At 42.9% G+C, this 13,407-nt stretch overlaps 1 protein-coding gene across 8 annotated transcripts in view; it reads left to right on the top strand.

Annotated features, from left to right (window-relative positions):
* cacnb1 (calcium channel, voltage-dependent, beta 1 subunit) overlaps positions 1-13,407 on the top strand; it is a 32,431-nt gene that overhangs the window by 10,213 nt on the left and 8,811 nt on the right. For 4 of the 8 annotated variants that reach the window (XM_038704953.1, XM_038704959.1, XM_038704987.1 and 1 more), the window contains exons 3-7: positions 8,328-8,447; positions 8,607-8,729; positions 9,433-9,569; positions 10,656-10,723; positions 12,118-12,278. In XM_038704953.1, the coding sequence (XP_038560881.1) occupies positions 8,328-8,447; positions 8,607-8,729; positions 9,433-9,569; positions 10,656-10,723; positions 12,118-12,278 (609 nt within the window). Of the gene's footprint in view, positions 1-1,895; positions 2,218-8,327; positions 8,448-8,606; positions 8,730-9,432; positions 9,570-10,655; positions 10,724-12,117; positions 12,279-12,763; positions 12,793-13,407 lie in introns of those variants that run through there. The other 4 variants (XM_038704965.1, XM_038704973.1, XM_038704999.1 and 1 more) reach the window with 2 other exon arrangements.

Below are 13,407 nucleotides of genomic sequence, written 5' to 3' on the forward strand. Positions count from 1 at the left end.
TTTTTTGGTACGTTTCTCAGACTGAATATTTTTCCTCTGCAGATGTAGTACCCCCTCAAAGTGGGTGGGATTCTTAGCTGATCTTCATAGCGACGCCGCGTGAAACTGGCGTGACATCATCTTCAATGCGACACAAACACAGGAACCCTCGATGGATCCTTTCCTCGGCAGCCAAACAGGGGAACATTTGCACTTTGTCAATTGAGTATGGCGTAGTTTAGCAGGCTGCCATTTTAAAAAATTGGGTCGAGTGAATAAGATCGCTAATTGTGGTCGCTATTGATGGTGGGTTTGTGCAGGATGTCCATGTTGTGCAAGTGATGATTCTAGTGACAATTCTCTCTCAGCTCTCGGCTCAGGTCGAACCATGATCGCGGTGATAACAAAAAAAAGTCCCAGGTACCAAGTAACATCCACAACCTTTGCCAATGGAGAACCAAAACACATACGTTTCAAGTAAGTTGTGCTGTGCCGTACCATGCAGTGGAAATGAGCCATTTGAAATGGGGCAGGCCAAGTAAGTCCCATTTTGAAGTATCAAATGTGGACAAGCTTCTAGATTTGGATACAGCAAACAGCTCAGTGTCAGCTCACCTGTAAATGAATTTAAACTTCTTAACATGTAAAATTTGCAGTTAATGTGCAGTTGTTTTTGTTGTTGGGTGTCCTGGTGGCCTAGGGGTTAGGGTGCAAGCAACAACAACACATTTGACTATTCAAAGCAAATGTCATATTGTGACCCATGCATGAGCATGCAAGATACCATGCAAATTTTTACTTTGGCAGTGGCAAAGTGGCAATAATTTGTGAAACAGAACACTGCCACCATTTTCCATCTGTGTGTTATTCCCCATCTCTCTCTACCCAGATGTACTGTCATCTCTCTACCAAAGGCTTAAAAATGCCATAAACAGTCAAGTGTAATAGATGGTAAATAGATGTACTTTTAAAGGTGCAAAACGTTTTCAGGCATAGGTAAAACTCCATAGACAAAGATCACGTCTTGGCTTGGTTGACATACAGTGTATGTGAAAGGTTTAGAGGGTTTTGATGCAGGAGAGCGGCAAGCAGTCCTCCTGTCAGTCCTGACATATGAATCCCAGCGGAGCCCAGTTGCTGCTGTGTCTGGCTGTACGAGGAGCCAGCTGGTGGGTCTGATGACTGTGTTGTCATCAGCTACTACAAGAGAGGAATAGGCGGTCAGATCTGTAGCCATGGACCCCTTTCATTGTGTCAGAGGTCGCCCTCTGGTGGACACCCCCCCAACCCAACACCACCACCACCACCCCTCCAACCACACCTATGTGCCTGTACACCGCCCTATTTTTGCAATTAGTATACTAGAAATTAACGTATGTTTGCAATTAAATACTTAATTAGATACTATGAAGGCTTAAAAAGTCAAGCACCAGTTGCTTCAAAGTGTTATAGCTCCATCATTTAGCTTCATGTTCTCATTTCACTGCTGTTGCACTGAACCACTGACACCCCCCCACCTTATTAAGCCTTCGCCTGATACCCATTTTCCGGACAACAGACAGACAGACAAATAGACAGAGAGAGGGGCTGGGAAGAATGAGATCAGAACAGAGGCTGAGAGGAATGAAGCAAAGAGAGGGGTGGGGGTTTCCCTGGGCACTGCACCAGCCCTCTCCCACGTCAGCCAGGCACACTGAATGGCTGACGGCTGCATACCAAGCCTCCTTCTGGGTCTCAGTGTGTTCATGTCCCTGTTTCTGCCCGGCCATGGCTAAATATATTTCCCCAGTTTGCAAATGTAGCACAAGTCCTGCAACCCGACCCCCAGCCAGCTCCAGCTCCCTTCCTCAACACAAGGTTCACGTTCCTTTGGGTTGTGGAGATGGGTGGGCTGGGGGACGGCGGGAGGGGGTGTGTGAAGGGGTTGGAGGTTAAGAGACGGCTCTCCTAGTTTCACACATACGGCACTCTTTTCTGGCTTTCTCTCCCATCCTACACCACACACACACACACACACACACACACACACACACACACACGTACATGTACATGACTCTTGTCAAACTAGCTGACAGATACTCACGCTGGTAACCACTATCTTTCACACACACACACACACACACACATACAGACTACTCTGTCTGTGGACTCCGGCGTTGCCCCCTTGGTTTGCCTCGGTGTGGCGAGCGTGGCAAACGAGGTATGGAGAGGACTGAGAGGATTCAAAGGCCCGTCATGGTAAGGATCCTGATAAATCTACAAGCTTTCTGCTGCGTCTGACTAAACTGAAAGCAGTTTATGTGTGAGTTTCTCTGTGTGAGTTTCTCTTTGAGTGTGTGGATGTGGAGTTTCAAAAGTTCAGCAGACACTTCTGTGCTGAGATATGACAGGAAAATATAACTTGCTTTCCGTGTCCTGATAGCGCTGTACCTCCCGGTCTGCGGCTTTCTTTGCTCCCCCTCTTTTGAGTGTGATTCCATTTTGGGCCGGGCCACAGCTGCTGTTAAGGCGCTGTGTTTTTAATTAGACTTCCAGTCCCACTGGTTGCCTCTACTGCTATGTGTACTGCCTGTCCGGCTGTCCCAGCACTGTGGCCATTTCTGGGGGCCTCTTTCACTGCCATCCCCCTGTTCCAAAAAGGCCTGGGTCTTGATTTAGCTTGTCATTGCACACGGCTGTCCTGCTTCACAATTTTATGTTCTCTTTGGTTCATTTTTGCCATTATTGCATTTAGTGCTGGACAATAATTCAGTATGTTCATTTTACTTTCAGTAGAATTGTAATCGTGATGAGCTTCAGGGCTTCAGGAAACAATTGTTGAAATCATTGATTAGTTTAATTTGGCAGTTGTTTTTCAACCAGTCCTTCATCTATAAAATGTCAGTAAAAATATTAATCTCTGGGAAAGTCCAAAGCGTCGTCTTTAAATAGCTTGTTTTATCTAACCTAACAGTTGAAAACCCAATGTTATTTCATTTATAATCACGTAAAATTCAGAAAAGCACATTTGAGAGTTCTGTTGCCCAAATTAAACAAAATAAGTTTCTTGTGTCTCATTTCATGACCAACAATTGAACACAGTTTGCTGTTGCTGTAACTAACAATTATTGTAATTATCGGCTAACAATTTTGTTCTGTATTGATCGCTCGGTCTACAAAACATAACAAAAAGCGTCCATTGCAAATTCCAAAGTCCAAAACGACTTCTTGAAGTTGCCAACACTCCACAACCCAAAGAGATGCAATTTACTTTCATGGAGAACTAAGAAAACCAGCATTAAATAAAGCTGGAAGCACAGTTAGGCTTAAAAATGTACTACATTATTTATATATATTCAGTTGATCGACTTACCTTTTCAGCTCAACTTTCTACATGATTTTGAATATATTAGCTATATCACAACTAAGGCTGGAAATTGAACCATACTATTTTTTGAGTATCAACACAAACAAGTCCATTGTATCGAGTCTTCAAACATATCAAGTATCAAAAGTTGACATTGAATACATGGCTAGATTCTTACTATTTGATGAGATATCAGATTCTGCTTGTGTTACTAATGCATTGGGACATATTTTACTGATTGAAAAGTATTGGCATTGGGAAATGTAGTAAAAGTATTGGCCCTTATCATGACTTAAATCGACAATATTGCCCTAATTTCATTGCTGAACTGTATTTTAAATTTATTTAGATTTTCTCACCTAAAATGAATCATCCCTTAGGAACAACTCGTTATCGGAGTTTCTCTTTGGCTTGTTTGTGAAAGCCGGGATTTCTAGTGCGTTCAGTCCATGACTCATCTTTCTAACCATCTCCACACTGTCCAGCTGGTTGCCATGACACTGCTGTCACAGACAGAAAAGAGGAATATGGCCATTTACAGCCACCGGCCATGAGCTTCAGACAGGAAATCTGTCCTTTGTGATTCCTCATCTGCCTGATGTGTGAGAAATATTTTCCTTTCGCTTCCTCTTTTATTCCAGTTTGAATACACAGTGGAACTGATGAGCTGTTATGTGCTTCTTCTCTGAAATGTTTGATGACTGTTGGAGATTCCCGAGATAAAGCAAACAGGAAGAGGATATTCAATATTCTCGCCTTTCCTTCATTTTTCACATCATCTGAGCTGATAAATATGAAGATATTTTTATCTGTTTAATTATCATGGTAGGGGTTCGCAGTACGTGCTAGCTCTCTGATGGTAATCCCTTCTTAGTCTTACGTTGTCTTGACTACACCACAAGTCTTGACTACACCTGCTGCTATGTTTCTGTTCTGCGTGGCACTAGCAGATTAAAATGTTTGACCTGTACCAGTTATCTGTTATAAGAACAGGACGACAACACGGTGATCATTTCCTGTGTTTTATAAAGACCTTCAAAAGGAGGAGAGAGCGTGAATTTAGTCACATACTGTATATCCCAAAAGGAAATCTACTTAACTTCATCTAACTGTTTCCCCCTTTTTTTTCTGGAAACCATTTACAAAGGTACCGTTGCTTCAGGGGAAACAATGTTAACTCATTTCCTTGCTGCAGGGTGACTCTTTTCAACCCTCATTATTCAAAGCACTTGTCTTTTGCCAAACCGCCCTCACTCCTTATTCCATTACCCCTTCCTCTCTGTTTCATCCCCTCCCCCCCCAATTTATTCAGTAGCAATGCTAAGGAGGTGTAGATTCATCACAGTGGCAGCCACTGTGCAGAGAATGGAGGAGAAACACAGTTTGGTTTTTCCGGATAATTACTGACTCTTGCACCTTCTTGTGTCATCTCAGACAATGCAGTACAGTTAAGATGTTGCCCACTAGATGTACAACAGTTTCAACTTGGTAGTCTTGTTTGTAAATATATTTCTCCATACTGTTTTGTTTGACAGAGTTATTGCTATGTTATCCTGCAATATGTGGCCTCACAGCTGTAACACAACCTGACAAAAATTTAGTGATCACCTGTTGAAAAGCTTTTATGCAATTTCTCTGCTGCTGATATCTCTTCAGGGTATTTTATTTACTATTGATTTCTAATTCTTCATTCTGTCACCTTCCTGATGCAGTTCTCACTGGCTGCCTGTAATAAGCTGCAGAGATGGTTACTATGACACTGCTGGGGTCTGTAGTCTGGCACTGCCAATAGGAAAGCAACTCCGCCATCAGGTGGCCTGTAGCTATTTTGAACAGGAGCTGTATGTGAAGTGAAGCAAGCGGCTAAATTAGAGGCACAACCCATTGACATGAGAGGAGAAGAAGAAGAAGAAGAAGAGAGGGAAGGAAGGAAGGAGAAATGAAAAGGTGGAGGAAATATGTTCAGTTGCTCACTCAGTCTGTCAGCACGTTGTGAATTGGTTTCAGGGTGAGAAAGAGTGCAGGGAGGTCATTGGTCAGTTGCTATTTTGTCTCTCTCGTCGCCCGCATGCACCTTTTTTTTACATAAAGTTTTGGCATTTGTGTCTGTGCTTATGAATCCGTCCATCCTTCTCCATCTATTCTTTCCCTGACCATCTCTTTTTTAGCTGTGTGACGTGAATCGACTGGATGAGTGACTCAGAGACACAAGCATTTGTCCACACTCACTCAATTTGCACACACGTATGCACAAACACACACAGAGTCATCTCCCATCCCTCCCACTCTTTCTCGCTCTATATTTTGCTGTATCACCAACCTGTTGTAGCAAACTACTTGGTCCCAGGTTGTTTCAGACGTCATTACGTCTAAATGAGTTAAAAACATTCCCGTGGGTTCCCCATTAAGGTTCGTTAACCTTCACTTAGTCGGTGCTCCATGTTGGGATGCACCTGTATGGTTTAGAAGATGACTCACAGCTGGTAAGTGGGGGCGGCTGTTATTGTCCTCAGTAGCTGCTGCATGGCACTCACAGGATCATTCGTCCCACTGCGAGAGTTTGCATTTGAGTAAATGAAACAGGAAGTGAGCGTGGTTTGTGGATGCCGGAGGACGCAAAGAGTAGCTAGCCATCGCCTTGGCAACAGGGAGTGCCTACATTTGATCAGCTGTAGCCAAGACACCGAGCTCCTGGATATGACAGGTGGCTGAGCTAGAATCAACATTTGTGTTTGTCTTTTCATTTCAAATCATAAAGAGATGCATGGATGGTAATCAGAAGTGTAGAGGAGCATTAGTAACAAATAATGCACGTGGAAGCACATTAACACACCACACAGATGCTGCACTCTTCCACATATGACCAGTTTTTCTCTCTGGATATATTTAGACCTTCAGGTCCACTCGGGTGCTTGTTCTCTGTTTCTCTCCACAAGTTCTTGACAAAGGGTTGTGTTCTAGGAGGGCCACCTAGACCTCTTCTTTTGATTTTTTTTTTCATCTTTTTTTGTTTTTAGAAGTTAAGTTTTAAAATGATTTTGGCATTTTACTTTTATGCGATAATGGCAGTTGAAATAGAGACAGGAAACAAGGTGAGAGAGAGAGATATGAGCTGCAATAAAGGCCCTTGCCTAAATTAAACCATGTATGTTGCCATTATATTTATATAAATTAACCACGTGGCCACCCCAGATTTATGTTCATCTTTAAAATAAGAAACATCAGCCTACAAAACAACTCAAATGACAGCAAGTTGGCAACAAGAAACCCAGAGTTCAGTGTGGGGCTGGGTATCACATCTCAGTATTTAAAAGAGTGCAATGCTAAATCAGTGCAGTGCTCTTTGAACACTGTCAGACTTGTGAAGGACATTTTAAAACAAAAGGATCAAAATCAGTGCAGCAGATCCAGAGATTTTTTTAATTAATTATCTTTTATCAGAACCTGGTGCCTACATTACCCAAAATGCTGCTTGACCCACGGCTTTCTGCTCTGATTTGCTATGCTAGCTTTGGCTAATGTAGCCTGAAGCAGAGATTAGGAGCGGCTACTGAGGTTTGGTAAGCTCCCTTCTTTTAAACTCCAAACCCCCAGATTCTTTTAGGTGACATCACTTAAGGCAATTTATCAGATTTTACACAGCTCCCTCTGGAGACGCAAAAGGCTTCTTTTTCACATATGCAGTCGTACTACCAAAGGCCTGATAACATCTGTGGAGTTCCCTTTCAAGTGCCGACCAGTATGTGTAGCATCAAGTTGGCATAAAATGGTTGTTAAGCCATGTTCACTTCCTTTACTTTCCTTTCTTGATCTAAGTCGGGATGTTTTTCTTACTTTAGATTCTACTTTATTTAAGTGAAGATTTTATTTAGCACTGATGCACTGAGGATATTTTATAAAATGATAAAATGTTATAACATGATTCATGTATTATCATGTACGCAACCATTTAGAAAAATGTCAAGCACTACCCAGCCGTAGTCCAGAGATATTTGTTGTACTGACTGAGTGCACTATTTGTGTTGTCTGACGACACATGTACAGGGAATTCTTCATCATCATTACATATGGTGTCATCTTTGTGCATTTTCACCTCTATTTTAAAAGCCCACACCTAGTGACTCACTTCTTCTGCTTGGCACATTCAGTTGTCCGCATTCTTGTCAGCACCTCCTACAAAGCAGCAAGCAGCCTGTCAGCTCAAAAAAAAAAAAAGCAAGAAGAGAACAAGTGGGATTGTTATATAAGTTGAACACTCAAACATTTCAGAAGTTCAGGCTGCCTCCCTCACTGCACCGCTCTGCTGAACAGTACAGTGGGCCGGCACCGCAGGCTCATAGGAGGCTCAGGTTTTTATTGTGGTATGGGTGTCTGGATGAGGGTCAGCAGGAGAGAGTCAAGTTACGGTGCATGAGTGGTGGATGTGCTGGAAACTGTAGCCACTTCATGAGAAATTTATATCCCCGCTAATATTATAAACAGTCCTCAGGCCACTTCTTTCTATCTCTACTTGACACACCCACACACTGAATGTGTTGTACCTGTGCAAAAAAGATTTAACACCTCGGCCTCGCTGCAACTGCAGTGGAAATGTTGGCATGATGTTATGCATCCTCTCCACCTCAAATTACACAGAGTCAGCTTTCATGCAATATGAAGACCAAGGCCCCTTTTGTGTGTCTGTGTAGCTTATTATTCTCAATGCAGTCTTGACATTTTGATCAGAAATATATAGCAAGGACAGAGCCACAACCCCTCTCCTTCATACTTAAGACAAGTGAAAGAAAAAGGAAGAGTAGAATATTGGGAATACCTAAAGAGGGTCAAACAGGTCATCAGTTAGGACATTCAAAGATTTACCCAGACCCCACTAAGTTCATACTGCAATTTCACATGGTCTGCTCCTGTAGACCTCCCACCAAGAGTTGATTCATGGACATGTGGTGCACTTTTGTCCTTTTTTCCTCCTTACCTTTATTTAAACTTCATTGTTTCATTTCAGGGCTCAGCAGACTCCTACACCAGCCGACCGTCAGACTCAGACGTGTCACTGGAGGAGGACCCGGAGGCTCTGAGGAAGGAGGCCGACAGACAGGCCCTCGCCACGCTTGAGAAAGCAAAGGTCAGAGATCAACTGTTGAATATCCATCCGTTATGCATAATGTTGGGTGTTGAGCGTTTTGACACTGTTAAATCTCTTCAGCATGTGGCAAGAGAACACTGAACTCTGTGTTGATGGTGAGCCGTATACTAATATCTGTCTTTCCCATCACTTCTACAGACCAAACCGGTGGCGTTTGCAGTGCGGACAAATGTCGGTTACAACCCTGGCCCCAATGATGACGTTCCTGTGCAGGGCATGGCCATATCCTTCGAATCCAAAGACTTCTTGCACATTAAAGAGGTATTAACCTCCATCAAGCTTTTGTCCATACACACACACACACACACACACACATGCACACTTAACGATAGAGGTATAATTTCAGTGTCCTGAAAAGTGTATTTTTCACACAGAAATATAAAGAAAAGTTTCTGTAGTTTAGAGTACAAATTTGTAGCAGTTCAACTTGAACTAAAGGAGCTAAAGACTTTAGGTAGCAAACTGACTGAGGCTCCCACATGGTTTAGGGAAAAATAGACCAAGGGAGATTGGCCCTTTCAAACAATTGGCAGTGATAAAGAGTGAGGGATCGTGTTTTATTGCAACTCAGTTTCCTTCTGTCTAAACCAGCCCATGAGTGAGAGTGGGAGCACTAACAAAAACTGCAGTTCAAGGAGAAGAGTAAATTAAGTAGTGCTCTAACTTTCTGATTATTTGCAAATGCTTTAGTTACTTTGAGTACATAATAAGGCATCAGGCATAATAACTGTCTTGCAACAAGTGTGACTTATTGTACTTGGATACAAAATGGGGTAATGCTTTAGCAAAAGCCTTTGTACTATAAAATATTCAATTATGACATAAAATGTTCTTTCCACTCACCAAGAACTTGGAAGTATTTGAATTGTATGTTTTAATTCAACAAATAGTCATAAATGGTGGTGTGTGTGTGGGCAGAAAAATGCTGGTGTATCATTGGCTACTGATGCCTGTCTATATGCAGAAGTACAACAATGACTGGTGGATCGGACGTCTGGTGAAGGAGGGCTGTGAGGTGGGCTTCATCCCCAGTCCGGTCAAACTGGAGAACACCCGTCTGCTGCAGGAGCAGAGGATGAGACAAAACCGACTCAGCTCTAGGTAACCATGAAAATCCCTCTGCATCTACAGCATCAGCATCACAAACAACAGCCCCACTTTTTAAAAACAGGTCAGACCTGAGTCACACTTCACCCACCAGGTAATGTAAAACTTAAAATAGACAAACTACTCCAGTGAGTCTGTATTCCTCTTTGCATCTACAGTGTTTATATAAAAATCCAGGAATGCATCAGTTTGTTTTGATTATAATAAATTGTATTGTAAAATCAATAATTATTTTTGTAACTACTTAAGCCTAGTTCACACTACAAGATTTTTAGCCCGATTTGCCGCTCGGGAGTAAATCAGCGGTTGATCGGCGGTCACCAGTCGTTATGTGTGAACTACTCAACAACGCTTCAAAACAGCTCCCCGACGCATTTCTGACACATTGCCGACGTCTGCCAGATATCTAGCATGCCAAATATCTGGAGGAGTCGGCCGACTCGACATCCAAATCCAGCCAATGAGAGCAGGCAGCTGGCAGAGCAGGCAGCTACTTTTCAGTTCAAAACACTTCTTATTCACCTGCAGCTCTCTCTGCAGCTCAGACAGTCCCTGCTACCTGCGTGTACTAATCCATTCTTTCACTCATATTCTTTGTCTTTATAATTACTATCTTTATAATAACAAACAACAGCTGTTTCGTGTGCAGGTTCACGTCATTTCTCGTTTCACATTTCATGTGTGTTTTCTTGACAAAACGTGATTTGGAGACCAGGGTCGGGTGAGTCCTTGACAGCTCGCGTAGTGTGTGACCTCCTGTCACCCATCAGTCACATAGTGTGAATGCCAAAGCAACTTCAAGACTCCCATCACAAGACGGCAAGTTGTGTAGTGTGAACGGCACGGTCATCGGCCGACGCTGAAAGTCGTGTAGTCTTTACGAGCCTTTACATGAAATTCTGCACATAATGAGCAGCTCATTCACTTTCTCCCAATCAGTTTAAACAACAAAAACTGATATATTTTTTTACTATTAGTAAAAAGATGAAGATGATGAACTCCCTGTACTCAGTACAGTGAAGCTACTGTATCGTCTTTCTTTTACCATGCAATAATTTGTGCCTATTTTTCCCATTACAGTAAATCTGGAGGAAGCTCCAGTCTGGACGTTGCCACGGTAACACGCAGGCCGACCCCACCTGGCACAGGTGAAGTCTATGGGGTTTTCCTATCAACTGGCAAAATAGTGACGGGTTTGTGTGGGTGTGTGTGAAATCCTGACACAGCGAGATGAGACATTTAGAGAGAGAGAGATATTTAGATGAAGATTTTAATTGAGTAGTTAGTCAGGCATGATGATGAATCACGGGCGCTTCAGTGGGTTGCTGTGTGAAGTGAGAGAGGTCTTGGAGGTCTGTCATTAGTACACAGGACTGGACTGAAATAGAGCCGAGGATGGACTGCACTCATTAAACTTGATAAGTGTGTCTGTCTTGTGTGTGAGTATCTCCAGGGCGACACAGAACTGCTGCTCGATATCCAAGAGAGGCAGCAGGATAGAGGAAAGTGCAAACGTGGGAAAAATAAACAAGTCTGACTGACTTTAATGGTTTTGTTAATAAAATAGAACCGCTGAACTGAACTCAACACGTCTATACTGTAACTGAACTGAATAATCGAAGGCACGTCTGTCTAATACACCTTGTACATCCCAAGTGGCTGATCTGACTGAAAGTAAAACTTTGACATTTTGGTTAATACACTTGTATGCCTCCTGCTGAGAGAGTTGGATGAGAAGATCGATACCACTCTCATATCTGTCATTAGCTGTCGGCACAAAGACTGAAAACCAGGGGGAAACGGCTAGCCTGGTTCTGCCAAACGGCAGTTGTGTGGTTCCAGTGTTTGTGCTAAGCTAAGCTAACTGGCTGCTGGCTGTATCCTCATATTTAAAGGACAGGTATCAATCTTATTCTCTTATTATATCTCATCTCTTATCTCAAGGCAAGAAAGCGAAAAAGCGTATTTCCCCAAATCCCGACCGATTCCCTTAAAACAAGACATCTACCAGCCTTGTCCACCGCCCTCATACCAGCCACACCTGCATCGCCAGCAATAATTCAAACACACTCTTTATTCCAACCCTCTCACCTTCCCTCTCAGCTGGATTCATTCTTCCCTATCTTCTACTTTTCTCCAGTTTCCTCTGCAGCCTCTCCTTTACTCCTTTCAAGTTTTGTTGCTTTCTCGTCACACTGAATTCACTCTCTCCTCCGCTGTTCATATTATTACTCCTCATATCTGTGCCTTGCTTCATGATAATCTGATGTGTTCTTTTTTTAAACTCTCGTCAATGTTATTTCCAGTTTAAATCATACTGTGTCACCTTTTTTGATCTCAGTATATGCCATCTCTTGCAATTTCCTCCATGCCTCTTTGTGGATGCATCTCACACTCTTACTTCTATTTACTCTTCCCCTTTTGCTTTTCCTCTACTATTATTTTCTCTACCCTCATGCTCTTTTACTTTGCCTTGTCTTGCTCTCTCCTCTTCCTTTTCTGTCCCTCTCTCTGCATCGCCCGCCCCTTCCCCCCTCATCAGCTCACGTGGACACATCCACTGTGGCCTTTGACGTTGACCCCCTCGACCTGGATGCTGAGGAGCCCCCTGAGTTCCAGGGTGACCCTCGCTCCTCCAAGGGCATGTCAGGCAGCGTAACATCCCCTCAGGCCAACGCCCACCGACTGCCCTTTTTTAAGAAGGTAACATTAGGGGGCCTGGACACCTCACTTACCTCTCCAGCCTCCCTCCTGCATTTGTCCCTTACTCCTGCAAGATGTGGTCAAGTCTAATCTCTCCTTTCCCCCTCCGTCTCTCAATAACTGCTCACAACTGAACCATCCCTGCTTCTACTGTAGCTCCTGAATCTAATACTGTTTGGCCCCTCGGGCTCTGGTCATGATGGTTACGGCAAGATAACTTTGGATGTTTGTTTCTGTGCTTGTAAGCTGGTAGAAGCGTTGTACTAACTCATACCCTCTGAAATGGCTGCCGCTGCGGATCAGTCTGTATCTATTTTGAAATGAAGCCAAAGTGGATGCAGACAGTTTAAACTCTGTTTTAATCAATAAGAAGCTCATCTCCCAACCCCCCCCAACCCGAACCTAACCTGTCAATAACTAAATGTGCTTTTGTGTTGTTGTTTTTTTCATATCTCTTCTGGCTTTTGTGTGGAATGATACTGTAGGTGGCCCAGCTAAACAGAAACAGAAGTCGGTGAGTGTGGTTCAAGACTAACCTCTAACATTTCAACTTTTCACTCTGTCTCCTCATCCTCTGTTGTCTTGCATTTTCCTTCTTCTTGTAACTTGCGCTGTTGAGAAATCAGTCCGCAGAGTATTTTACTGCACCTCTTCATGCTTCCAAGGATGCATTAAAGCAGAGATATTCACACGATCATTTGTAAATCACGCTGACGCCTCTGTCATTTCCTCAGAGCTTGTATCACGGCTGTCACTGTGCAGATGCAGGTGCAGATCCATCCCAGACCCTGTTAGTCAGAGTGTAACAGTAATACATCCTGACATGCTTTCATTTTCATTTCTGACGGCTGATTTGAGTGACACTGGCCCGCAATCAGCTGTTTTCATGCTTTTCAGCACAATTTGAATCACATGTTAAGGCTGCAGAGCAAGAGCGAGAGATATGGTCAACATTTACATATTAATAGTTATCATAGTGTTATGTCAGTATTGCTAAGTAAAAGATATTTACTTAAGTATTTGCAATTACATGCCAACTTACTCTCACGTTCATCCTATTGAGCAACAGTTTTTCAATATTTACAGAAAACATTTTCAAAGTATTTTTAATACAATTTAGGAAATATAA

This window comes from Micropterus salmoides, unplaced genomic scaffold (assembly GCF_014851395.1).
Source record: "Micropterus salmoides isolate LMB-PRFRI ecotype aquatic unplaced genomic scaffold, ASM1485139v1 Ms_hic_scaffold_10, whole genome shotgun sequence".
Taxonomy (NCBI): domain Eukaryota; kingdom Metazoa; phylum Chordata; class Actinopteri; order Centrarchiformes; family Centrarchidae; genus Micropterus; species Micropterus salmoides.